Below are 26,741 nucleotides of genomic sequence, written 5' to 3' on the forward strand. Positions count from 1 at the left end.
TTCTTGGAGTTTTCTAAAAGTAATTTTGCGGTTATAAAACCTTTCCCAGATGACATGTTTTTATTATTATGGTGCAGCGGCCTTTATTGTTCTTTCCATGTTTTAAAGATATAGATTCCCATTTCTAGACAACAGGTTGCAATATTCTTTCTACAATAGCACTTTTTTTTATTTGAAAGACTTGTAAAAGATTACATTTCAGGCAAAAATCAACTTAATAGGATGGAGATATTTTCGACGTATAAGGTCTTTTCTCAATCTGCGTTCTCGTGGGACACAATTGTGCAGTTTAATTAAGTTGCATCTTCAATAAATGCATCAATGCAATTTGTCTGCATGCTGAATAAAAGTTTCTTTCCACAATCTGACATATCTACTGTGATGATTTTTTTTTATTTATTGATGGGTAAAAATTGGTAAGCAAAGACTTTATAACGAGTTAAAATTGAGATCAGCTCCCTGTGTCGTTTGTGTTTTGTTGTTTCTGCCGTGTTCTCAGAAGCCTTCAATAAAAAAACTTTACAACTGCAACATGGTACATGATATACTACGAACGCACAGGATGCAGTTCACAGATTGTGTCAAAAACAATTAAGTGATGATTAACTTCATTCATCGTCATTATCTCCACGTCTGACATAACAGCTGCAGTGAACTACTGGAGTCGTTTTTCTTTTTACGTAACATATGTGAAAGTCTTGTTAGGGCAGTTGTTATTAATCCACAGTAGTTATGTTTTGTTGTCATGTTATTACCTTGTTACTTGCTTTCAAATTTGTGGGACAAACATCCTCTAACGTCAACCAACCAATCTTCTGTTTCGAGGGTGTGGTGGAAGTTTTCCAATACAATTTACTATACTAATACCCAATTTGTACTAGTACTATCTATGTCCCGAGATGAGTCCCAATGAGCGTTGAAATAATGATCCAATGACAAATGAAATGTCCTTGCGGTATTTTATTTCTTTGCATGAAAGAGCCAGAAGTTTACAGAGTCACCGGGAGCCTGCAAAGTACTGAACTCCCGAGTCAGGCTGCTCACCCCTGTATATATGGGAGCCGGGGTGGCCAGGCTCAGTTCTGAGTTAGCATCTCCTGACAATGAATGGGTGAAGGAGGGGGGGTATGAAGAACAAAAGGGGTGCATGAATATCAAAGAAGAAACAAAGGAGAGGAAGAAGACCAAAAGGTGGGTATGAGTCTCAGGTAGGGAGGAAGGACCAAGGTGTGAGAGGGCCAGGGGGTGGGGGCATGAATGACAAAGAGGTGAAGGGACATAAGGAGCGTCTCCACACAGTGTAACTTAACATACAGAGAGACGAGGTTCTCGACCTTTAGAATACACATCATAGTACATTTCATTCAAAACCTTTACACTATATACTTCCAACATACACCAATATAATTTTCCATTACAAGGGTAATTGAAATGCTTGCTTGTGCTTCAGCTCATAAACTTTGCCTTTAGCCGCCACCATTTTTTGCGATGCCCGATTGGTAGTGAACATGTGCAACTCCCAAAATGAGAAAAAAGCCAAGATGGTTCACTCCTTAGCTACTCTCATCATTAGCTCTGAAAAAACGGTGTTTAAATCTTTTTGAGTTGAGAGATTTACTAGCCCGACGTGGCATTCCACTTGTTTTGGGCAAGCCGGCAATCCTTATTGTTGAATCCTGGTTTGCAGAAAAGTACACTGGCAACATTTTGTTCTGGCAACTGGGTTGGTTCCCCACAAAGACTGTATATAAGAAGTGTGGTCATTGTGCCATTGTGAAGTTACCCATTGGTTTTGAACTGCTGTTTTGAAACCTGGAGTTCGTCATTTTGATAGTCACTATCTTAAATTTTGGCCGTCGCCATCTTAGTTTTTTGCAATATTGAACGGAAGTGACAATATTTGGTCTGCGGAGGAGTGCCCATGTGGTAGAGACGCCATATATATGGTCTTTTTAACTCTAAATGGACCATAATTTGCTAAATGAACATCATGCTGTATTGAAGAAGACTTGAAACTAGAGATTGAGACCATAAACTCATGTTTACAATGTTTACTGAGGGAATAAACCAAGAGAGAAGTAGGAACATTTTCTCATAGACTTCTATACGATAATTTGAAACCAGAAGAGTCGCCCCCTGATGGCCAGTAGAAAGAATGCAAGTGTAAGACGCTTCAGCGTTAGCTTCACTTTTCAGAACCAGAGGTTGCAGCTTGGTTCCACACTAATAAAACAACAACAAGACTGGATCCATGGAAATACTTTTATTGTTCTCTCCCATCAAAACAGAACCAAGAGGTACGGGCAGTGTATAAAAATAAATTAAGACAAAAAATAAAGACAGGAACAGAAACATTTCCCCCATGTTCAGGGGGCTCAAACAACACAGGAACTAACATGGACTCATTTACTCAGTGATGTGCGCTCATAATAAGTTACTATTAAATAGTAGAATTCAGACATTCAGTAAGACAATACATTGGAACAACGGTTTAAAACATAACGCTGATACAACATCATGTGAATGGATGGAAAGGAAACATTTCCCATTCAGATCAGCAGTCTTGATTTGGTACCACGTGGCTCATATTCATATTAACGACGAGCACAGCGAGGAATGTTTGTTAAGTCTACAATTTCTACATGTTCACAAATATCATCTCAACATCTCCAGCCCAATTTTAACAGAATCGTTTTCAGATTAATAATCTGACAAAAATAGGAGGATTTCTAGCCAGTGAGAAAAAACGTAGAGTTAAAGAATGTGTAGCAGTTGAAAGAATTATCAGAGGAGAATTTGTCCTTATTCATTTCAGTTTTAAGGCTCAACCTCAAAGGAAGGAATTATCTGCATAACGATGACAATATTCTAGAATTACTCAAATTCTGATATGTCGTTCTAGAATCAAAGCTCCTTCAGATTTGCCAACATGCTTTGTTTTTTCCAGCTCTCTTTACATCTGCTTCACTCTCTGCTGCAGGAGCTCCAGCTCCTGGGCCACCTCGATGGGCAGATCGTCGTTCACCTGCGTGGTGAAGTACTTCCTCACCTCCTCCACCTCCCTCTGCCAGAACTCCTGATCCAAGGAGAACAGCTCGTTCAGGTCCACATCCTGGAGGCCCTGGAGGTTCAGTGAGTCCTTGCCGGGCAGGTAACCCACGGCAGACGGCATGGCGCAGTCCTCGCCGTTCACCCGCCGGAACATCCAGTCCAGAACGCGGATGTTGTCGCCGAAGCCGGGCCAGAGGAATCCGGCGGTGGGGCTCTTGCGGAACCAGTTGACGTGAAAGATCTTGGGGAGCTTGGCGCCGGGGCGGTCGGCCATGCTCAGCCAGTGAGAGAGGTACTGGCCGAAGTTGTAGCCGAAGAAGGGGCGCATGGCGAAGGGGTCGTTCATGATCATCTTGCCTGCAGAAAATAAGGGAGACAAAGAGGGTAGAATGGTTAAGTACCTCTTTTTTTTTTTTATCTTCTGGGACATAAATCCATAAACACTTTATAGATAGACTAAAAAACGTCCAAGAAAGTAGTCCTTCAAATCCTCAGGGTGAAGAAACCCCTTAAAATCCATTGAATGGTGATCACATCAAAGACGTCATTGGAAAGATTAGACACTGACCTTTGTGTTCAGCTGCAGCGGTGGCCTCTGACCTCATGGCTGCTCCAACAAACACGCCGTGCTGCCAGTTGAAAGCCTCGTACACCAGAGGGACGCCTGAATGGAAGCAGAGTCAGGAGTTTAATTAGTATCATCCCGTCATTTTCTCACATGCCATTGCATCTTTTTCCCTTCTCTAGTTTTACTTATTTGATCCAATCTCTATCCTCCCCTCTCCAGTTTCTTGCTCACCTTCTGGCCTGCGCCCTCCAAAGATGATGGCCTCAATGGGGACTCCCTCCGGGGATTCCCACAGTGGATCGATGATGGGACATTGCCCAGCCGGAGTGCAGAAACGAGAGTTGGGGTGAGCGCAAGGTTCACCTGAAGAGAGACAGACAGACAGTTTTTAACTTTAATGAAGTTGACAAATGAATCAGTTATAATTCAGTAAAAGTGCTCCATTCCTGTATACATTGACAAAAAGAGAGATCAGTTCTCTCGAGGGATGATAATTAAGTTTTTGGTTGAGGTTTTGGAAACTTAAACGTCTACAATTTGAAAAACGCTGACTGAAAACCTTCATCTATAATTGGCACTAACTTCAGAACATAATCTATGTAATCCTATTAATCAGATGTTTAAACAAATTCACAAACTCTTACCATCCTCTGAGCTCCAGGGCTTGTTCTTCCAGGAAGTGATGGTGACTCCCTCGGGCAGACACTGGTCCATGCCCTCCCAGTACACACCGCCGTCGCTGGTCTCTGCAACATTGGTGAAGACGGTGTTCTTGATGATGGTCTCCATGGCGTTGGGGTTGGTCTTGGCGGAGGTGCCAGGCGCGACTCCGAAAAAGCCATTCTCAGGGTTGATTGCACGCAGATTGCCTAGCGAGGAACAATATACATAATGAATATTGGAAGAGTTTTTATTGTTACTATTATCTTTGTCATTTTAACGTCAGTGATCCCAAAGTCTTTGGGATTTCTCACCTTGGTCGTCAAACTTCATCCAGGCGATGTCGTCTCCCACACACTCGACCTTCCAGCCGGGCAGCGTTGGGCAGAGCATGGCCAGGTTTGTCTTTCCGCAAGCGCTGGGGAAGGCCGCCGCCATGTACTTCTTCTCTCCAGCAGGGTTGGTGACGCCCAAGATCTGAGCAGGAGAGACATTCGGTTTAGTCACATTCTCGTGGGAAAGGTTACTATATGTTAAATGTTTTCATTGTCATTCCTTACCAGCATGTGCTCAGCCAGCCAGCCTTCCTCCTTGGCGATACGCGAGGCGATGCGCAGAGCAAAGCACTTTTTCCCCAGCAGGGAGTTTCCTCCGTAACCGCTACCGAACGAGACGATCTGCCTGCGATTGGGGATGTGGGCGATTAACGTCTGCTCGGGGTTACACGGCCAGTTGTTCACCAAGGGCTCTGGAAGACAAATCGGTTTATCAGAATCAGTGGAAAGTTCGAAGGACGGACACAGGTTTTACTACATATAACTGGTAATCATTGGTAGTAGTTGTATAGGTTGTAATACCTAAAGTAGCAACAGTTGTAGCATTGGTTGTGGCAATGTTCGTTATAGCAGCTAGGTAACATTCGTGGTAGCAGTAATGACAGCACTGTAATCAGTACTTGTTGTTGAAGTACTTCAGGTAGAAGTAGTAATATAAGTTACTACTACGTTTTTAAGCAAATATAACAAAAGTTGTATCAGTGGCAGTAGTATTAAGGGTATGAAACAACTAAATGATGTATCAGCAGTAACAGTGGTTGTAAGTGCCACAGAAGTCATTTTCAGTTATAGCTGATGTTGTTGACGTACTTTTAATGGGCAGAGGACAGCCGACGGAGTGCAGACAGCGGACGAACTCGCCCGTCCCCAGAGCGGACAGCACGGCCTTCCCCATACGGGTCATCACCCTCATACTGGCCACAACGTAGGGGGAGTCCGTCAGCTCCACTCCGATCTTAGAGAGCGGAGAACCAACCGGACCCATGCTGAAGGGAATCACGTACATGGTGCGACCTGAGGAGAGAGAAAGATCATCAATATTTAATGTTTTTACCTAAGGAAGGCTTAACCAGTGGGCAACCTCCAGTTCTGAACTATGCAACCAATGCCGAAGTGCCTTTAACTTGCATTCTTACAAATGGCCAGCAGGGGGCGACTACTATTGTTGCAAAAGGAAGTCTGATTATATAGAAGTCTATGAGAAATGACCCTATTTCTCACTTGATTTATTCCCTCAGTAAACATTGTAAACATGAGTTTATGGTCTCAATCTCTAGTTTCAAGTCTTCTTCAATACAGCATGATGTTCATTGAGTAAATGATGCTCCATTTAGACTAAAACAGACCATAAAGCAGAGTATGCTTTGTAGAACTGACATTAAACTGTTTTCCGTGGTCATCTGACTAGTACAGAAGAAAATGGTGATTGTTTGTTGTTATTAGGGAAAAGGAGCATAATAGTTGCCGATGGTAGATACATATGTAGTTATAACTGCATGAAAAGATGAGATCTATTTCTTTAGTTATACTAGAGATCAAATTTTGCTAATCAGAGTCAAACACACCTCTACCAGCAAAGAAGAGCGCTTACAGGATTGAACTCTACTCCAACAATAGCACAATTATTGCGAAATCCAGTAAAATTTGAGTCATTTACTAATGCTCTCCACTGCGTCACGGTTGGTCATCGTTCTGCTAAATGTCTCAGAAGAACATCATTTCTTGGCAGGAGAATTTGTCATCGATGAACCATTGCATATTTATGTTTGTTTCTGTGTGTAATGAAACCATGCCAGGTATATGTAGTAACTGTGTTAGAAAAGCAATACGCCACTTGAGCTCGAGCTTCTGGAAAATCACTGGAAATCACGGCCTCTTATGGTTCATTGCTTACATAAGATCTAGAGAATAATGCTGTATAATAACTCATAATTGCCGAGACAATAACTCCAACTTCTTATCCAGAAAAGTAGATTTTTTTCCATTTGTTCTGGATTAAAGTTGAGGGTTAAATTGGGTCCTATGTTGTTCTCCTTGGTACCTTTCATGCAGCCGGGGAACCGCTGAGCCATCGCTTTGTCGAACTCTTCCGGGGACATCCAGCGGCCCAGTTGGCTGACTCCGCCCTCCAGCGGCGTGGGCACCGTGTCCCTCTGGTCCGGGGTCACGATCACAGTCTTACTCTCCACACGAGCCACATCTCTCGGGTCGGTCCGGGCCAACCAGCTGCAGGAGGAGGAAGGTTGCGGGGAGGGATATTTGATTACATTTTAGCATTTCTTTCATTTGCAAATCAGAGGGACAAGTTTCACATGTTTTCTTGCAGGATGAATATTCAAGAATGGAGCAAAAACACCTGGAGCAATAGTGTGCCTGTTGCTAATCCAGTGATGTGACTAAACAAACTGGATGTACTGGTTTGTCAGAATGTTGACCTTAGGCACTTATGTTGTTCATTTCAACAGCTGCTGACGACTTAGTGATGCACTGATGGGGAAATTGGCCAACTGGGTTACCACTGTCATGTTCTTCTTTTCTTTTTAAACACACAGCTGATAGTCAAAAATCCATTTAGGACGTGTTGTTGTTTCACAGAGCAGATGGGGAATGTCGTCAGTAAACCTTTCTTTCACCTCACCATGGTCAAACTCGTTTCCAACCCTCTGATAAATTACCACATTTCAGACTGTTTCCACTGAAGAAACCACCTTAAATCAAACCCCGGCCCACCTACCAGTTCTCATATTTGTTGAGCTTCTTGATCATCCCCTGCTCCTGCAGCTGGGTCAGGATGGCGTTGTTCTCCTCTTCGGAGCCGTCGCAGATGTGGAGGAAGTCCGGCTGGCACAGGCTCACGTTGGCGTCCACAAACTCCTTGAGGGCCGGGCTGAGGGTGCTGGGGTCGCCCTGCAGGATCCTGGGGCCGTTCTGGTTCTGGGATGGAAGCTGAGGAGGCATGGTGGCAGGAGGAGTCTGGAGAGCGAGGTGGTAGACGGAGGAAGGAAAGACTGGAGGAAGTCTAGGAGTGGATGAGCTTGAGAGAGGGTAAAAGGTTTAGGTGAGGGTGGGAAAGAAAGGAGAGAGGAAGATGGGTAAAAATGAGGAGCGGATAGGTAAACAAAAAGAGAGTGAGAAGAAGAACAGCATAATAAGGGTGAGGAGAAAAGGTTGCAAGAGTGTGACAAGGGAAATAAAAGAGATGAGGGATGAAGGAGGGGTAAAAGAGAAAACAAGTAGAAGAAAGTTTAGCACATACGTTTAAAAATAAAAAAAAATCCATTTTCCATCTTTCTTCACTCATCTTGTCCTTTTTGAGCTGTTGGATTTATAATATTCTGCATATAAAACACAACATCAAATTTCTAAGAAGTCCTGCAGCCTCCAGGTGGGACAAACTCGGAGTGATGCAACAGATCCCCCTTCACTCAGCACATCCCTCCTCACCTTACACACAAAAGTAGCGCTGAAAAGAAAGAGCATCAAGTTACCTTTGGTAGTTCGTTTGGAGCAGGGAGCCTTTAGCTTGGCCTCATCAGCTGAGGAGTCTCTGACGGCTGGTTATTCAGGAGAGATGAGGACGGTTTCTTGGTCGGTTGTATCTGCTGTGGAGAGGGTTTGTTCTCTTTATACCCTGGGATGTCCCACAAGAGGGGGGAGGAGGAGGAGGGGGGAGGAGGAGTAACCGGTTTCCTCTGCCTCCCAGTTCAGCACTGATAGCTGGGCTCAGATCCCAACGACAGACTGACAGACTGCTGTCACTATCTGTGTCTATGAAAGGGAAAGTCTGGATGTTTGTATAGTTTGTTGGTTTTTCCCCTCTCAAAGCATGCAAGTTTAAATTGTACATGCAACCCAGATAAAGTCAGAACTGTAATAAAAAAAATCCCAAAAATATATTTAAAAACAATAAGAGACACTGAAGTAAACACGTGTGTTCATAACTATCCCTGTATTATATGTTTTATAATAAATTGTTTTGTCTGTAAAAAGCACTTTGTAAATTCTGTTTTTAGAAATGCTTTATAAATAAAGTTATTATTAATAATAATATTAGAAGTAGTAGAAGTAGTATTACTATTAGTATAATTATTTTCTCAGGAGTAAAAAAAAGTGTTTGAAAATAGCATGTTTTTTTTCTGCTGAGTCAGCAAATTCTTGACACCAAATTGATTGTCTCTCATCGATTCCTTCACTTTTAAAAATGTATTTAATTGTTTTGTTCTTTCATGTCCGATAACAGGATTAAATCTAACAAACCATTGTGTAATATTAAGTATTTCCATCTCTCTCTCTCTGCCTGTCGTCTCGGTGTGGAAACTCTCTTCCTCTTTGCAGCAGCTGCTGTTGAACTTTGACCCACATCACGAAAATGATGTAAGTTCAGGGTTCCACATTGTCAGGCCGGGGTGTGACGGTGGCAGTGCCTTGACTCGGCTTGTTTCTATTGGCTGACAGGCGGAGGCTCGACCTGTGTGGTCAAAGGTTGGAATGAGTCTAAGGAATGAGTGTGTGTGTGTGTGTGTGTGTGTGCGTGTGTGTGTGTGTGTGTGTGTGTGTGTGTGTGTGTGTGCGTGTGTGTGTGTGTGTGTGTGTGTGTGTGTGTGTGTGTGTGTGTGTGTGCGTGCATGTAGCAGTCAAAAGACACATTTAGCCTTTAAAGGTAAAATCACTGATAGTTGATCCGGAGTAAGGTTAGAAGTATTAATAGATTTATTTTAAAGTAGCAGTATTAGTTACAGTAGTTATTGTAGTATTATTAGTTCTAATGATCCGACTAAATTAACACAGTTCTCGATGAGCTTCTAATTTAGTCTGAAGAATAATGGTAAGAAAATGTCTAATATATTTGCATATTAAACTAAATTATGGCTCTGAGTCATGATGCATCTCACTTATACAGAAGCCAAACATTCAGGAGGAGAACGGATTGTTTGAACTGTACGACTGTATTTCTTAGAGGAAAGGAAAGCGAGTCCCATTTTCTTTTGTAGTGCACAGACTCTGATGATTAAAGAAACTAAGCTGATGTATTACATATTTCTTTCTGATTTAACTATATTATAATTTTGCAGTTCATGTTCAGTTAGTAAATTAAAAATCCTGTAGTAGACATGAAGGTCTGAAAATCTGATTATTAATATTATTATTATTATTATCATCATTATAACTAACTTTACATTATTGATTATTATTGGTTTATCTTTTTATTTATTATTAATCTTCATAGTGGTTTGAAATTAGTTTATAAACTGGCGACTGGTGAAAGAATCCGTCAGTACATGTCAACGAGCAGCACACGGAACTCATTATTAGAAGCTCATATAGCAACAGACTCAGTATTACGAGCAGGAATGTCCACCTTCAGCAGCAGGGTCAAACAAACACAGGACTCATCATGTCTCATCAAATTAGAGATTTGAATACATCTCAGCCTCTTTGTGTTCTTACAATCTGTTGATGACATTATGCATCCAGATTAGAGGATCTGAATACAGTGGAAACAGTGTCAGCGTACCTGAGTGTGTTTTTGTACTCAGAATGTAGTACTTTTATTTCACCTGATTGTACTTGAGTCAATCAGGAAGAGACAAACTTTTCTTTAGGAATGCATTTTTTCATTTATTAGGTACAACTAGCTAAAACTAATTTAGCCCTATTTATATACCAGCCCTTCAATAATTAAAAGAAAATAGAGCAACAGAAAACGTACCCCTCCACTCATTAGATGTAAATTAGCAATAGAGACCTTGATGACTTCAACAGAGTTTAGTTTAAAGCCATTTATAAGCATCTAGCAGCCACCAGTGCTACTCACATCATGCATTGTTCATGAAGAATGGATAGATATGGTATTGTTATATTTATAATATTAATTTATTATAAAAGTTTACATTTTTCATAATCAGAAAATAATAACCCTAACAATATTAATAACAACAAAATTAAAATGTAAGTAAAAACAAAAGTAAAAATTAAAATTAAAATTAAAATTAAAATTTAAGTAAAAATAAAAAAAAAAGTAAAATAAAATAAAAACAAAAATTAAAATTAAAATTAAAACTTAAGTAAAAATAAAAATAAAAATAAAAATAAAATAAAAATAAAAATAAAAAAAAAATAAATAAAGATAAGATAAAAATAAAAAAAAAGTAAAAGTAAAAAAAAAGAGGATGAACGGTAACATGAAGTAGGATTTTTTTTAACATTTTCCTAACTCGAAACTTGATTTCCATTTAAATTTAGTGTGGTTGCGAGAAAAAGTCAAATAGAAAATCTTGTGTGATATTATGACATAATTTTCCTATTTTCCAATTGACTACTAGCCTATATGTCAGAGCTCCCAAAAACAGAAAACATTCCCACCTGAAAAGGGAAGAAGTTAAGTTCAGGGTCATATTAACGCTAACATGGAGGTTTATAGACGAGAGTGTTTTGAACGCTGCTCTTACTTATGTTGTGAAAACTCTGTGAACATCCACCCGAGTCACGTAACGAGGTAGACCATGCAGGTTGGATGACATTCTGAGTTAAGTGGACAAAACTCAGAATAATAATAATGATGTAACTTTACACTAACCATAAAATGTACATGATTTTATAGATAAGTTATAGCCAGAGCGTACACATCTTTTACATTTAAAGAAAATTCCAGCAAAGAGTGGGAACCCTGTTATCTAATATAACACCTTCCATAGAAAAAGATCATAAAGTCTTTCACAAGAATAGAAAAAATATTCAAAATAAGATCATAAAAACAGAAAAAGTGTGTGTGTGTGTGTGTGTGTGTGTGTGTGTGTGTGTGTGTGTGTGTGTGTGTGTGTGTGTGTGTGTGTGTGTGTGTGTGTGTGTGTGTGTCTCAGCCTGCTTACGACCTTTCTGGCTCAAAAACACCTGTAGAGAAATGCTGACTGAGCAAATTACACCAACTGATAATGTTATTTTGTGAGCCGTGTTTGTGTGTAAGTGAGTGTGTGTGTGTGTGTGTGTGTGTGTGTGTGTGTGTGTGTGTTGCTGTCTGAACAGTGCAACCACAACATATTAAATAAAGGGGTCACACACCTAATTTTCAAGTTCTAGCTTCATATTTCATACTATCGTCTATTCGATCACTGCAACAAACTGAAAAGTCAAAATTCCATGAAAACCGCTGCAGTGCATTTTCTCGTAACATAATCAGAAACATAAGAATAATTCTGTCTCAATCAACGTGACCCGATGAGAGCCGACATCGTGGGACAAAATGTCTCCAAACGATTACGACACACTTGCTGATATGTCCGCACGGTTTAGGCGTAACGTGAGCTTATTTATTGGAACGTTGAACAGCATGACGGAGTCAAACATAAGCCAAGGATTTTATGTTAAACTGGCTCAGAGAGACCTGATGTTTCAGGACTTTGGCTGTTTTGTCAGTATGCAGCTGGTGAAGCAACATCTGTATCCTAGAAAAAGAAAAAAAGACCAATATTTGTATCATGTGAATCAACTTAATGCTCAGTGTTCTACCGTGAGATTGTGAGTCAACATTTCAACCGTCAAAACTACAAGATGTCAGTCATGTTTTCTATCAACAAAACACATGTCGTTTATGAAGATAAGATAAGATAAGATAAGATAATCCTTTATTAGTCCCGCAACATGAAAGAGCTCCTCTTGGTGAAACCTGAACTTGTTTATCAGCAGGGCCTCTGCAGTCAGAGATGACGGACGGCTGTCAAGGTTCTGAGTTTTGGTTTGTATAGTCTAATGTGAGCTGTGCAGCGTATTTACAGAAAATCCTCTCAAACTTTGCTTCACTGAAACTCTGATCAGGTAGATTTGTTTCAGAATGTTACGCTGAAAACTTCACCTTCTGGCGTCTGATCTGTTAGACAGTTAACCAACTAGCATCCACATTTAAAAAAGCAGTCAGTGTAGCGTCAGTAAAGCCATTTACTTTATTTAGTTATACTTTAGGTAAAAAGTCACGAGTGGCTAGTGACTTACATTTTTCAGTGGCAGTCTCATCTATACTATTGGTTTGACTGTCGTGACATTTGGCATGAAAAACATTTATGGTGCCTTGAAGATGTATCCCGATGACTTTGAAGATTCTTTTCCTGTAGCATTGACTTTTCTGGTTTTGAGTGAAAGAGCTCAAAACACCCGTTGGATCGATTGCCATAACATTTGATGCAGACATTCATGAACTACTCAGGATGAATAATAACACTTTGGTGCTATCTTTAAATTTTCATCTAGCAGGTGAAAATTTGAACACAATATGTATGTAGGTAACAAGAGTCATCAAACATTTTTACAAGCAATGTCACAGTCACGATATTGATTTAAAAACTAGAAGTCAAATGTTAAATCTGTCCCGCATGGCCCATGACTGCCGGAGCAACTCGTTCTCTCGTTTAACTAAGTACTTTTGTTGCTTCAGTATAAATAAAATCTAAGTAGACCTTTGTTGGAAGTTTATTTTGAAAAGACACCTTGCTATGTAACAGGCTGGAAGTGACACGCCGAAAGTGACACGCCGTTCCTGCCACGTCCAAAATTGACACTAGAGGAGAAACTAGAGTGTCATAGTTTGAAGCTTAGGGCATCTGAGAGAGCGTTGTTATTACAGAGTTGAGAGGGAGGATGTGTTGGCAAGGACGATTCATTTAAATGCCAAGGACCAAAATAAACTCCCAATAGTATAGAGCACATTAAAATGCTTTATATTATTTGTGCAATTTGAGATGTTACAAATACACCTCGTTTAAAATGTGTAAAAAATAAAAGGCTCAGAGTTTCAAAATTAGTTTACCATTACAAACCAAATATCATATTTGAGAATTTATTGATTTTCAGCTGATATGACAGTATTTAAAGTTAAGACAACTTCTGATTGACATTGAGGATTTCATAATACTTAGAAAAACTGGATAGACTCATAGTGTTGTTTGTTCTAATAAGGTGGGTAAAAGTGGGTGTATATACAATGTTTATCATATCCAGAGATAATCTTCTATCTCTGTTTTTTTGACCAGTTGTATCTGTAAAGAGAGATAACACTGTGAGGGTATAAAAAAGTACAGACAGGCAATTAACTGAAAACACAGATTGCCGCATGTTGATAAAACTCCTTGAAGTAATGTTTGCAGTTTCTGCAGCAGGACAAGAACAGGAAAAAGAATAAACTCTACTTTTAACCAATGATAGATAGCAAATATCGTCATATTTCAATCCTTGTACTAATCTTTATAGTTTTACAAAAAGAGGAACGTCAGGTGTGTGATTTGTTCACAAGAATGGACCGGACTTAAAACAAAAAAACATAATCAAACATAGATCATTTCAATTGAAAAGAGCAAATTGCATTCAGCTGCAAGATGCTATTTGCTTGTTTGCGATGTTATATCATCAGTGCAATATCTTTTTGTGAACAGTGCAAACCATTCTTTGTGAATTTTGCCCCAAATCTGTGCTTTCTGACAGCAGCTGAGGAGAAATGCGTCAGTGCATAGCAGGACATCAAATCAAACAGTTTAAAATCCTGGTCTGGTTCAGTCTGGTTTATGAACTCTGATGCTCTTCATCAGCGTGTTCTCTGGAGTGACGACAGCAGCAGATAGAAAAGAAAGTATAACGTGTAAACCAGCGTCAGTCAGAATGTTGCAACGTGTGATTCAAACAGCAGCTGCAGTGGAAGAGGTCAAAGTGCACCGACGCAGAACAACAAGGGAAGCTGAAAAACAATGAAGCGTCTTTTTCATAATGCTTTACACAACGCAATCTGTGGTAACTCTGGACAATGCTGACGTCTGTAAAGATATCAAAAGTGGGAAAAACACAGTTTAAGCCATCAGTAGAGATCATGGAAGATTTATGAAAATGTAATAATTCATCCCTCTGGGCCTTGAAATTAAAAAAAACACTGTAAAAAGATCTCTAAACATTTGGAAAAATAATATTAGCTTAATTTTGAAAGCCCAAGAGTAATTTGAGCAAATGTGACTTTGATCAGGCCACACTGATTAAAGAAGAAGACGTTTCTATAATAATCATAGTATATTATTAATATCTCTTTTCCTTGACTTTAAGATCTTTTGAGTGAGGTGTTTTTTTTAACAAATGGATGTATATTATTTTACTTTTTTCAGGAGCGCATACATGACCTTTTAGCATAAAGGTACAGCAATAATGATAATAAAAAATACGAATCAAGTTATGGAAAACGTTTTGGATGGATGGAAATTGTGAAAAGGGAAAAAACAAATACAACTTTTCTCTATCATGTCATTTGTGTTATACACTATATTGTATTCAGGGAATTTGTGCCAAAATAATAATACCTGAATGAACAACATAAGAGTGATTTCATTCTGTGAGGTTAGTTTGCTAAGAAGAGCTGAACAGAATAAGACGTAGTGATGTGTGTGAGGGAGAATAATTATTTGATTTAACTGCACAACTACGTGTATTCAACTGTATTCAACCACTAGCCGGTGGTAAAACTGAGAAGTCACAATTATGTTTTATAGAAACACTGAAAAACCTTCATTGTGACAGAGCAGAGCAAGTAAAAACCCCTGATGTAGAACAACAAGAACAGATGTCTTTGATTAGAGCGCCACCTTGTGTGTCTTTAATAAAATGCACATAAAACAAAGTGGATGGAAGCATATTGGAAAGAGTTTCATTTGTGATCAGCTGTGATTTGTCAACTTTCTTTTTCTGGAGACTCACTTTTAAAAATCGTGAACCAATTCACAACAGGCCTTATATATAAATTGTGAGCAGAAACAATTTGTGCATAAATCTATGTTTCTTACCATTTTTAGTACTGTCTCGAATAGTTAAACCAGCCAAAGAGATATACGTTTGATAAATCACAACTTCATTTTATGCATGTGTTATGGAAAACAAATTCATGTTAAATACTTAATAAATGAGACCAAATCAATTCTCTTCAACAGATATAAAAGGCTCTTTTATTCAGTTTCAATTATCAGAACAACACCAACATTCAGGCGCCCTCGTGTGGCATGCACAAATACAAAAGAAAGTTAAGATTATTTATTTAATTGGCTACTTTTTCATTTATTTAGAATTATAGTTTAATTCTAATAAACATACACTTTCGTAATCCCTACTCACTATTTGTTTAATATATTTTTTAAACATTGACAGGTGTACTTTTTTATGTTATTGTAAACAAAATAGCAGGTGCTAACTAAGTGAGACTTTATGAAACTGAGAAGGTTCCTCTCTTAAATAAGGCACAGACTCTAACACACTACTCCTCCACTGTGTGGTTTTTGGTGGTTCTTCAGTAACACACTTTAATAAAATAGATCTACTAAAGATTGGATCTCAGTAGAATTTTGCAGAACTTCTTCCATTTACTTTTATTCAACATTTATATTTGCAGTACAACTTTTAGCCAATCATGATTACTCTGTGTTTAAATATGCAAATGAGACATTATCTAATGGTAACGTTTGGGGGACTTAGAAATCTACAGACGGAAAAAGAAGTAAAAAAACACCTGAATGTGTATTTTGGATGTTTTCTTTCCACTTATCTGAAAAAATGACATGTTATGGAAGCAAAACAGAACAAAATGTCAAAACTGAGCACTGCATGAAAAACACATTTTTTTTTGCTGTTGTGTCTCCCCTCAAAATTTACTGATTTCTTTATTTATGAGTTGACATTGACCTCCATTTAAGAATGAAATTCTACTCTGTGCAACTAAAAAAAAGGAAGAAGCTATAGAAACACCGTTGGAGTGGAACTGTGAGGGCTTTGATAAAGTAACAGAGGAGTGAGTTTTTACTTTCGTTCCCTCCTTGGTGTTTAGTTTCAGCTTCCTGTGTGAAAGCTGACATTATTTTTAGGATCCAAACTTTTTGAACTTCTTCTTGAAAGTTATTATTCATGATAAAATGACCAAAGTTTGACACTCTGAACTCAACAACAGAATCCATAAATATCCACCTTCCATGCTTTACATAATAAAAATGCTTTAGTGGCTACGAGCGGTTGGCAAACAAATGAAACACATTGACAGTTTTTTTTCAAATGCATTCATGAAAATGTTTCGTAATGATGTTTTTGTTTTTGTTGGTAATGCTCTTCCAAAATGCACTAACTGTTGAAAATTGTTTGTAAATGTAATATTTGGTTGGAAAAGGTTGGATTAAACAGATACATTTTTTTAAGCATCAGGGTCAAAGGTTTCAGTGACTGAAGTCAAAAGGAAAGAATCATTCATGAACTGCACAGCAGCGGCTGAGAAGACACAACACTCTGGTCTAACTTCCTCTTCAACATGAAGAGCTCCACATACCTGCTGGTCCTGGGTCTTTCCTCCTGGTCTGCGGTGGGTGAGTAGTTCTACTTTGGTCCGTTTGTTTTGTATCTCTTATTTGTTATTTGTAGTTATCAGGGTAACACAACAAGTTGGGAGATTGACATCTCAGGAAGTGAAATGTTAAGAAGCTGCATATCCAGTTACCTCATGTCCTTTTTATGCACAATGTGATTTACAGGAGTAAATGGAATACTACTTTAAATGCAATGAAGGTCAGACTTTAAAGGTGGAAGGTCAGACTTTAAAGGTGCAAGGTCAGACTTTTGGGATCTCTCATTAGCAACACTGTCTCATGGCAGTTTGTGAAATTTTCACGAAATGCTATTCTTTGTTTTCATGTCCAGGGACACGAATTGTCATTTTTTTCATTGGGACATTGGGCAACATAACGACTTAGTTAGGGTTAAGGAAAAAACATCATGGGTTGGCTTAAAATAACTACATACAGTGAGGTTTAGGCAAAAAACGTACCTTAGTTATGAACGTTAGTTTTAGGCAACAGAACCATGACGCAGTATTGAACACCGGTCTCATGGTTGTAAGTCTTGTGTTTGTTGCTTTGTTAGAACCATAAACCTCCCCTCCATTCACCGACTCCCTTAACAGGCGGGTAACCTCCGGTTCTGCTGCGTGAAGCCGACGCAGAAGTGTCTTAAAACCTGCATTCTCTCTACTGTCCATCAGGGGGCGACTCCTCTGGTTGTATAGAAGTCTATGAGAAAATGACTCTACTTCTCTCTTGATTTATTCCCTCAGTAAACATTGTAAACATGAGTTTATGGTCTCAATCTCTAGTTTCAAGTCTTCTTCAATACAGCATGATGTTCATTTAGTAAATGATGCTCCATTTAGAGTCAAACAGACCATAAAGCAGGGTATGATTTAGGGCGGGGCTACTGTGATTGACAGGTCACTGCCACTACTCAGCAGTCCAAATATGGTAACTTCTTTTTATTGGTTGCCAGCAGTGCAGCGCTGTGGCAGTGAGCTAACCAGTGTGGCACGCTGTCATGTTAAAATCAATGCTCGGCCCGGATATGTGAGAAACTCAAAGAAAGAGGAACTGAAACCAACAGAGAAAAGACAGGAGTATAAATACACAAGAAAGTAATCAGATAACAAGACACAGCAGAATGAAAGGTGATAGGTGGAAGAAGTAACTAAGGAAACAAATAAAGTTATGAGTTTCCTTAGTGATTGGTATGATGCATTAATATACATTTAACTACCAAGAGTCTATAATGCATTTTAAAGCATTTAAATGCTCTATATTCTTAAAAAAATACCTTTCTGATTTCAATTAAGCACTTTTACATTCGATACTTTTATATAGTATATTTTGCTGCTAATACCTTTTGTTTTTAACACAGTATTTTTAAAGTGTTTTTTTTTTTACTCTTGCCACCATTTATTTCCCCATTTATGCAGCATAAGCGTTAAACAACCTCACACGTTGTATGTACCGGGCAGAACATCTGTAGATCTGCAGATTCAGGGCATCTTTTTCTCCTTTTTTTGGTTTTTGTAAACACTCCAGTGATTTTAAATGAGGAAGTTGAACTCCGCTCTGTGCTGACAGTAGAAGTGTGCTTGTAACAGAGTCACAGCATTGAAACTTGACCTTACATGATATATGAGTAAATATATTTTGGTTATCCTAATAATTAACTCTGAGTAAACACATTTACAAGTTTTCAAGTCTGTCTTAAAACAAAAGTCAGTGGTCCATACAAACTTTGAAAAGGGTGATGCTCACATTAATTCATCTTCTGTGCAACTTTTCCTCACATCCTATACAACATTAGTTGAGCTATTTCAGTCTAAATAAGAATTGTTGTATCTCGCTAATATCTCTCTAGAATCATTTACTTTGATTTAAAAGAATGAAGGAATTTTTTTTGTACTACTTAAAGGAACAGTTTGAGTTGATTGGCGCCATCTAGTGGTGCGGTTGCAAATTGCAACTAACTAAATCCCCTTCCGCTAACTCCTCCCTTTTCAAGACTAAGGGTAATGTGAGCCGCCGAATGCAAAACAATGATAACGCAGTTCGCCTCACTCAGAAGCCATCCTGACCATAAAAATAGTACTATAATAGGAAGTCAGACAGCGGCTGGTGGTAACCACGGTTTTGCACTCACGTTATCGCAGTTTCACAAGCGTGTAAGAGAACTAAAAACGAACAATCTTTCTATAGTCAGTGTTTGGTTTGTTCGTTGCTTCTCTATAAACATGCCGGTGCAACATGGCAGACTCTGTGGAGAGGACCTGCTCCCTTTGTAGATATGAAAGGCTCATTAGCTAACAAAAATGCGACGTTTCTTAATTTCAACATTAACATTGTTTTACTCACCTAGAGAACAATGACAAGGCCATTCTGACATTGTGCGCTCAGAGCAAGTGAGCAGTGAACCCAGTATAAGACTGCTTAATGTGGGACACAGGACTTTCAACAAGGACACCAGTGTTCATGTCCCAAAGCGTTTTATTTTTATTATATTGAGGTGACATGGTTTCTGTACTTCTGCTACGTTGTTATACTTATTTCAGGTACTTATTTTCAGCCAAACCAGGATTTTTTTTCCTGAACATAAGTATTTTTTTTGCCTGAACTTTATGAGGCCGATTCACGGTAACGACTTGGTGGGAAATGAAACCACGAGAACCTTGAAAAGCGTTAACGTGACTCGCGGAATGTGCTTTAAATGTTGTGTTATTATTATATGCCTTCCGATGAGATCATCTTGTATTAGAAACGACTAAAAACATAGTCATGAAGATTATATTCCATTTCCGCTAATAGGTTCCTTAGAATTCTACACACTGTACCTTTTAAGCAATATTTGTGAATAAACACAACACATATTAAATACTGACAAAACTACTGTCTCTCAAAAAAGTAAAATGTGTTTCTTCTCCTTTTACCGTTCAGTTTTTGCCGCTGATGGAAATGGATACTTCATGTACGCCGACTTCTGGTGCGCCGTGCGATCCAGAGAGCGGGAGCAGGTGGAGTATCTGGTCGACTGGTATTTTAACAAAGAGTACATGATGCAGTACAACAGCACAGTGGGGAACTGGACGGGCTTCACTCCGGCTGGATTCATCTCTGCGTCCATCTTTAATGAGGACAAGCGCGACCTTCTGCAGAGGAAAGTGGAGAGGCAGCTGATCTGTGTGGACAACGTCAGATTGGTACTGAACATTACTGAGGAGAGCATGGGTGAGTATTCAAACACTGGAAACGTGATCTATATTCAATCTCATGTCTGTGTTTTAAGTACAGAGCTGTAGGCAGGATGTGGTTAGCGTAGCTTAGCATCAAGACTAAAGGCTAACCTGACTCTGTCCAAAGTTACACAAAAACAAAAACTGTAATTAACACATTGTATCTTATACATTTAAAGCATTCGCAAACAAGAATACAAAAACAACATTTTCGGGTAAAAGAGAAGTATGGTAGTCAACGTTGAGAGACAAATAATTGTCTGGTCAGGTTTGAATTTTGACGTTTGTCATTTTAAGACCTTTTGTCACGTCAAGAAAGTCACAGTTTGTTGTGGTACAATCTAGTAGGGGTGTCATGACTCTCCACATCAAAGATTCGATTTGACTTCCGATCTTAAGGTCACGATTCAATTCTCAATTTGATTTTCGAAATACAATTTTTTTTCCCCAACACTACGAGATCAACAGATTATTGGTTTTATCCCCTGACACCTGTCATTTATGGTTTAAAAATCTTCTTTAAAAAGAGATGCTCCATGGTATCAAGTGTGATATATCTTTTTTTTTTATGTACCACACTATAAGGTCAAATCGGACCAAATCAAAGATCGTTCAAAATGAGATTTCGATTTGGTTGGATTTAGAAACGAAATTGTGGCACCCCTTCTGTTTAGTTTTGGCACGATCTACGTCACCACATGTAACATTATCTTACATGACGTGTTTTATCCAGCGACTCTTTTTCTAAGCCAGGAAGCAAAAGAAAGTGCGAGACCCGTTATTGGTGAGAGAGCATCCTGGTACTAACCCACAGTCACCGTAGCTTAAGAGAGAGAGACGTCACTTACGCAACTTTAGGGTGTGTCTTATTTTCAATTACGTATTTTCACCGTCACACACTGACTGTGACTGTCTTGACGTGTAAAATGATCTAACAAACATCATATGTGTAATTCACGGCACAATACAAACGGGATCTTGCGGTTGACTTCTGCAAGTAAGGTCCCATTGTCGTCCACCAAAAGGGGCGGGACATCACCGTTTTATTTTAATTCTGATTTCAGAAATGTCTGGCAATTACAGAATATTGAGTTAACACTCTCCAAACAGTAGACACAGGCCCTGTTGCCTCACATATAGTGGATATCCTTCAGTTAAGACTCTTCCCCTTCTCATTCCAGTTGAACCCAGCGTCACTCTTGCGGAGACCGTCGGCTCCGGTGACAAAACAATGCTGGTGTGCAGCGCGTACGACTTCTACCCAGAACACATCAGGGTGACGTGGCTCCACGACGGACAGGAAGTGACCTCGGGCGTGACCTTAACCGACGTGATGACAAACGGAGACTGGACGTATCAGGTCCACACTTACCTGGAGGTGACTCCTGACCGGCGGGACAAGGTCAGCTGTAGGGTGGAGCACGCCAGCCTCAGAGCGCCCAAGGTTTGCGACTGGGGTGAGGACGAGGCTACGGTTTGGTTCTTCTGGAACCATACAATGTCATTTCTTATCTGAAGTGCTGCATTATTTTTGTCTTTTAAAGGAATTGCGTATAATGCATATATAATAGATGTTTTTCTTCTTATTTTGTTGCAGACTCTTCCATTGATCGGTCCGAGAGAGGCCTCCTGGTTGGTGGCGTTTGTGCTCTGCTGTTGGGAGCAGTGTTTCTGTCCTCGGGACTGATAAAGTACAGGAGGAAAAACTCAAACCTCATATAAGCCAAATAAACTGTCATGAGGATGTAGTCAACCTGGACTACATTTTACTCCTATTTGAAAAAAGAAATGAAGAAGACTTTGTCTATATAGCACGTTTCTACGGAAGCCCTGAGATGAAAGTGAGAAAAACAAGTTTGCTGTTGCATTTTCTAAGCTTGATTTAAATTGTTTTCACTCCTGATTGTATGACTTCATAATAGTGATAGGTGTTGAGAACTGATGCTGGTTATTACCAAAATATTGATAAGCTCCTGTACAAACTGTGCTGCTATCGGTATTAACAATTATTAATTTCTCATACCATTTCCATTTCTTCTCATCTTGAAGAAGCTTTTTCAACCTGGCTAACGTCTGGCGTGTGTAATGTCTGTATCTTTACTGCACTGGATTTTTAGAAACTTAGAAATTCTTTGCTGGCAAAACTTTTTTTTTAACCTGTAAGTTGCAAACACAGGAGAGAAAAGTATTCAGTTCCATTATTTCTTTTTTGTCCCTTGCCTCTCAGTGCTTCCGCACATTCTCAAAATAAGAATGCAATAATATTTGACATGGGAGTGATTTGAAAATGATCGGAAACTCATTAAAAAATCAATTCTGTAGCTTACGGGCAGCCAGTATGGGGGTGAAATGTGCACTCGGTTTGGTTTCTGTGAGCTGTTGAGGTATTTCAGCCTGAACCAAAGCAGCGTGACAGACGAACACAAACATGTCTGATCTCCCAAGCGACCCTCCAGTGGTTCCATCCCACCGTCGCCACGGTTACACACTCAGGACAGAGAGAAGTGATGTATATCTGTCAGGGAGGGAACTCCGTCCCCATGGAGACGATAAACAGGTCTGTCAGTGTGACTTACACACAGGTGAAACATTAGCCGGGCAGAGATAAAGACACCACACACACACACACACACACACACACACACACACACACACACACACACACACACACACACACACACACACACACACACACACACACACAAACACACACACATACTGGTCAGGACAGATGGCGGATTCACAGAAAACATCCGAACCCGTCAACTTTGTGCATCAGGACGAAATCTGGTAAATCTGCTAACTATTTTAACATTTTTCATTTCACTCTTTATTAGAAGGTCAAAGGTTATCACAGAGATGTTCTGACTTAGCATTGATGGGGGGGATTCTTTTCATGAATGAATGTTTGTTTTTAAAAATATAACAAGTTATTTTCTGCTTGTTGTGAATTGAACTGTTGTCATTATTACTTGTATGGTTATTATTTTATTGTGTTTTTCACCTGGTTATGAAATGTGGTGTTGTGGTCTAGGATCAAACGCTTGAAACCCAATGAAATATATTTTTTTAAATCAGCCAGTCTTAAGCATATAAAAAAAATGTTTTGGTAGGAAAGCTTCATGGACTCAAATAGAGTTTGTTTGAGTTTTTCTTTGTATAGCGACACTTGTAGAAACAAAGAATTAGAGGCAAGTCATTCCACAAAGATGTACTTACTTGGTATTGGTGGGGGGGTTTCTTATGTTGACTGGATTTTTTAAAACCTTTGTCTTGTTTTAAAAAATATAAGCTTTGTCTTCCAGCATGCTTTTTGTAAATGAATAATTATAATTATTACCAATATTGTTATTACTGTTAGTAATTATTATCATCATTATTATTTTTTCTCACTCACTTTTTGTTCCTTTTCTTGTTGTCATTATCTTTATTGTGTCGGATATTAAATGTGCTATAATAAATTTGGTTTGCCATAATAACTTTTTTTTGAGTAACAAGACATTTTAAAGATCCAATCATTCACTATTTGTTATGCAGCAGTAACATGAAAATGTTCTTACAACATAAAACAAATTATATTTTGAAAACGGTCTTTTTTATTTGGGAAAATTAACTTGTTGTGATAATAAACTGTATTTTTGTGTGTGTGTGTGTGTGTGTGTGTGTGTGTGTGTGTGTGTGTGTGTGTGTGTGTGTGTGTGTAGGAAAGCACATGTAAAAATTGAGAAGGATTCAGCCAATATCTGGCCCAACAAGTGGGGCTTCCTCAAGGAGGCCTACAAGGAGGTACACACACACACACACACACACACACACACACACACACACACACACACACACACACACACACACACACACACACACACACACACACACACACACACACACACACACACACACACACACACACACACACACATCCACAGAGGTAAACTAGTCACACACTGCCCTCTACAGTTGAAAAAGTACCACAGCAAGTGCATAACACACCAAAATACTCATAGAAACCTGCAGCCAAGAAACTGTCCTTTCAAAATAAAAGCAAACAAAGATATTATTTCAACACAAAAGCCCACAACTCTTTCTGTCAAATGTCTTTCAGTACGAGAGGGAGAGTGTAAGGCTGAAGGAGGCGATCAGACTGAAGCATCCCCATCATCACCAGGGAACACGACCTCCGACCCCTGCAGAAGAAAACACACATGTACGCTACCAATCTATCTATCTATCTATCTATCTATCTATCTATCTATCTATCTATCTATCTATCTATCTATCTATCTATCTATCTATCTATCTATCTATCCATCTATCTATCATCCATCCATCCATCCATCCATCCATCCATCCATCCATCCTTCCGTCTAGATGTCACCACCTATGTTTCTGTGTTTTCTTCAGGTTGGACCCTCTCCTCCAGTTCCTCAGACTTCTCAGGCCCTGATTGGTTGGCGTTTGGGGCACTCGCATCTTCAGCTAGAAAAGTATGCCACGGTGCATCATGGGAGGCGTAGTTTTCTACAGGAGATGGGCTGGCCATTAGGCTCTTGCGACTGAGTGGAAGCAACCATTCTGTGTCTTCTTGGCTTATTATTGACTCAGTGAGCGACAAGGACGTTGCATTAAATAAAGACATGAAATAAATCAATCATGGGGTTATAAATGGTTTTTTTTTGAAAGCATTCCATGGTTATGCTATTTTATGTCTTTCCACAACTGTTCTTTGTTACACAGGAGGCAACCTTAGGGTTCTGAAACTGAAGCCAGTGTCTTAAAACTTGCATTCTATCTACTGAACAGCAGCGGGCGACTCCACTGACTGGTCAAGTATGCAACTGACACAAGTGTGACATAAAATGTGGAAGTCTTTGAACACTTTCTTTAAGCACATGTAGCCATTGCACCATACAAAATCAAGAAGCTATACATTGTAATTCTTGCAGAGACAAAGCTGATATGAAACAGGCAGTGGTGGAAGAAGTAGTAGAAATATCTCTCAGGCTGTGAAACTCCTAAATTCATCCAGCACCCTCCACACATTATATTGTTTTGTTTTTGTTTGTTTTTTGTGGGGTTTATCTTATGTACCAAAATAAAAAAAATTAAAAAATGCATTTTGTTGCAAAACCTTGTTGTACAATGACAATAAAAGAATGTTGTTTACTTGAAATATTCTATTAGAAGTAAAACTCAAAATATACTTAAAGTACATAAAGTAAAAATTTCACAATATGCAACATTTCTGAATAATGTATATTATAATACTTGATTTTGATGCATTAATATGTACATTGCTGTAATATTTATTTTTATTCTCCACGATATAAAAATACTACCAGTTGTGGTCGTATTTCACAAAGGAATCAATCACGTTACTTTTATCCATAATAGTATGTGATCATTTATTTTATAAATCAGAATCTGCAAAGTAACTAGTAAGTACGTATGTATCAAATAAGTGTAGTGGAAGTAGGACTACAAAGTAGTATTAAATGGAAATACTCAAGAAAAGTACCTCAAAATTGTAATTAAGTGTAGTATGAACTTAGTTACTGTAAGAGCCATATTAGACTTCATAAGATGTGTTCAGTTATATAGTAACGAAAAATGTTGAAATGCTCCTTTAGTTACTCTACTGACGACGTCATAGCCAATAGGCCTCAGTTGAGGTTAATCAGTCTGCGGAGCAAGGCAGTTTTTTGACCGTAGTGCCAAGTTGAGCTCAGAATGAATCTTGTAACTTTGAGTTACTGCCTCTGAAGAATCATTTCGTGTCAAGCTCATTGCAAATACGCAGACTGTTACAGTAGTGGTAATGTGGATCACCAGACAGAGAGAAGAATGCCGCTACAGTTACTTTTTATTATTGGAAACAGTTACTTTTTATTATTGGAAACAGGTTCTATTAATAATACTAATATTAATAAAAAGGTACATTTTATGTAGATAGATAGATAGATAGATAGATAGATAGATAGATAGATAGATAGATAGATAGATAGATAGATTATTTATGTCCTCCATTAGAGGAAATTTGTTTCCACAGCCTGAGCATGAGAAGAATTAAGGAACATGTATCACAAAACCATTGCTACAAGGAATCAGCATACAGTCACGAGAACAGAGTGAGTGTTGCATTGCTACAGTCATGTGCTTTCATGTGGTGAGTGCTTTGCTTGTGTTGGCAGTGGAAATGATGACTGGGAGGTTGGGACAAGGAAGACTTCTGGCATATAATATATATATATATATATATATATATATATATATATATATATATACATATAATATATAACATATAATATATATATACAGTACCAGTCAAAAGTTTGGACACACCTTCTCATTCAACTACTTTGAAGAATCTAAAATATAAAACATATTCTGGTTTGTTGAGCATTTGTTTGTTTACCACATAATTCCATATGTGTTCCTTCATAGTTTGGATGTCTTCAATATTAATCTACAATGTAGTAAAAAAAAAAAAAAATAAAGAAAAACCATTGAATGAGAAGGTGTGTCCAAACTTTTGACTGGTACTATATATATA

General features: G+C 38.7%; 3 protein-coding genes across 4 annotated transcripts; 2 read left to right on the forward strand and 1 right to left on the reverse strand.

Annotated features, from left to right (window-relative positions):
* Positions 1-2,281: 2,281 nt before the first annotated feature.
* Positions 2,282-8,195, reverse strand: pck1 (phosphoenolpyruvate carboxykinase 1 (soluble)). Its single transcript, XM_054616922.1, has 10 exons — positions 8,103-8,195; positions 7,349-7,648; positions 6,656-6,840; positions 5,425-5,628; positions 4,840-5,027; positions 4,594-4,756; positions 4,264-4,488; positions 3,851-3,982; positions 3,620-3,715; positions 2,282-3,408 (listed from the first exon to the last, which is right to left on the reverse strand). The coding sequence occupies exons 2-10, from the start codon at positions 7,570-7,572 to the stop codon at positions 2,954-2,956; spliced, it is 1,872 nt and encodes a 623-aa protein (XP_054472897.1). The 5' UTR covers positions 7,573-7,648; positions 8,103-8,195; the 3' UTR covers positions 2,282-2,953.
* Positions 8,196-16,910: 8,715 nt separating this feature from the next.
* LOC129105569 (boLa class II histocompatibility antigen, DQB*0101 beta chain-like) lies at positions 16,911-22,000 on the forward strand. Of its 2 annotated transcripts, none has more exons than XM_054616660.1 (4): positions 16,911-16,976; positions 19,896-20,186; positions 21,373-21,648; positions 21,789-22,000. In XM_054616660.1, the coding sequence occupies exons 1-4, from the start codon at positions 16,922-16,924 to the stop codon at positions 21,911-21,913; spliced, it is 747 nt and encodes a 248-aa protein (XP_054472635.1). In that variant the 5' UTR covers positions 16,911-16,921; the 3' UTR covers positions 21,914-22,000. The 2 variants fall into 2 exon arrangements, with proteins under 2 accessions (XP_054472635.1, XP_054472636.1); XM_054616661.1 differs by having other exon boundaries at positions 21,373-21,593.
* A 550-nt stretch (positions 22,001-22,550) lies between these two features.
* On the forward strand, positions 22,551-25,282 carry LOC129105570 (uncharacterized protein C20orf85 homolog). The gene is made up of 4 exons (XM_054616662.1): positions 22,551-22,981; positions 23,896-23,977; positions 24,294-24,395; positions 24,593-25,282. Exons 1-4 carry the CDS (start codon positions 22,923-22,925, stop codon positions 24,746-24,748), a joined length of 399 nt encoding a protein of 132 aa, XP_054472637.1. The 5' UTR covers positions 22,551-22,922; the 3' UTR covers positions 24,749-25,282.
* Positions 25,283-26,741: the final 1,459 nt, after the last annotated feature.

This window comes from Anoplopoma fimbria, chromosome 17 (genome assembly GCF_027596085.1).
Source record: "Anoplopoma fimbria isolate UVic2021 breed Golden Eagle Sablefish chromosome 17, Afim_UVic_2022, whole genome shotgun sequence".
Classification (NCBI taxonomy): domain Eukaryota; kingdom Metazoa; phylum Chordata; class Actinopteri; order Perciformes; family Anoplopomatidae; genus Anoplopoma; species Anoplopoma fimbria.

Bases quoted from the DNA above. Each gene is read 5' to 3' on its own strand.
- LOC129105570 (XM_054616662.1), top strand. From the start codon at position 22,923: ATGGCGGATTCACAGAAAACATCCGAACCCGTCAACTTTGTGCATCAG. The intron at 22,982-23,895 runs GTAAATCTGCTA...GTGTGTGTGTAG, and splicing joins GTGCATCAGGACGAAATCTG to GAAAGCACATGTAAAAATTG. The intron at 24,396-24,592 runs GTACGCTACCAA...TGTTTTCTTCAG, and splicing joins CTGCAGAAGAAAACACACAT to GTTGGACCCTCTCCTCCAGT.
- LOC129105569 (XM_054616660.1), top strand. From the start codon at position 16,922: ATGAAGAGCTCCACATACCTGCTGGTCCTGGGTCTTTCCTCCTGGTCT. The intron at 16,977-19,895 runs GTGAGTAGTTCT...TTTACCGTTCAG, and splicing joins TTCCTCCTGGTCTGCGGTGG to TTTTTGCCGCTGATGGAAAT. The intron at 20,187-21,372 runs GTGAGTATTCAA...TTCTCATTCCAG, and splicing joins CATTACTGAGGAGAGCATGG to TTGAACCCAGCGTCACTCTT.
- pck1 (XM_054616922.1), bottom strand. From the start codon at position 7,572: ATGCCTCCTCAGCTTCCATCCCAGAACCAGAACGGCCCCAGGATCCTG. The intron at 5,629-6,655 runs GTACCAAGGAGA...CTCTCTCCTCAG, and splicing joins GTTCCCCGGCTGCATGAAAG to GTCGCACCATGTACGTGATT. The intron at 3,716-3,850 runs GTGAGCAAGAAA...GCTTCCATTCAG, and splicing joins TGGAGGGCGCAGGCCAGAAG to GCGTCCCTCTGGTGTACGAG.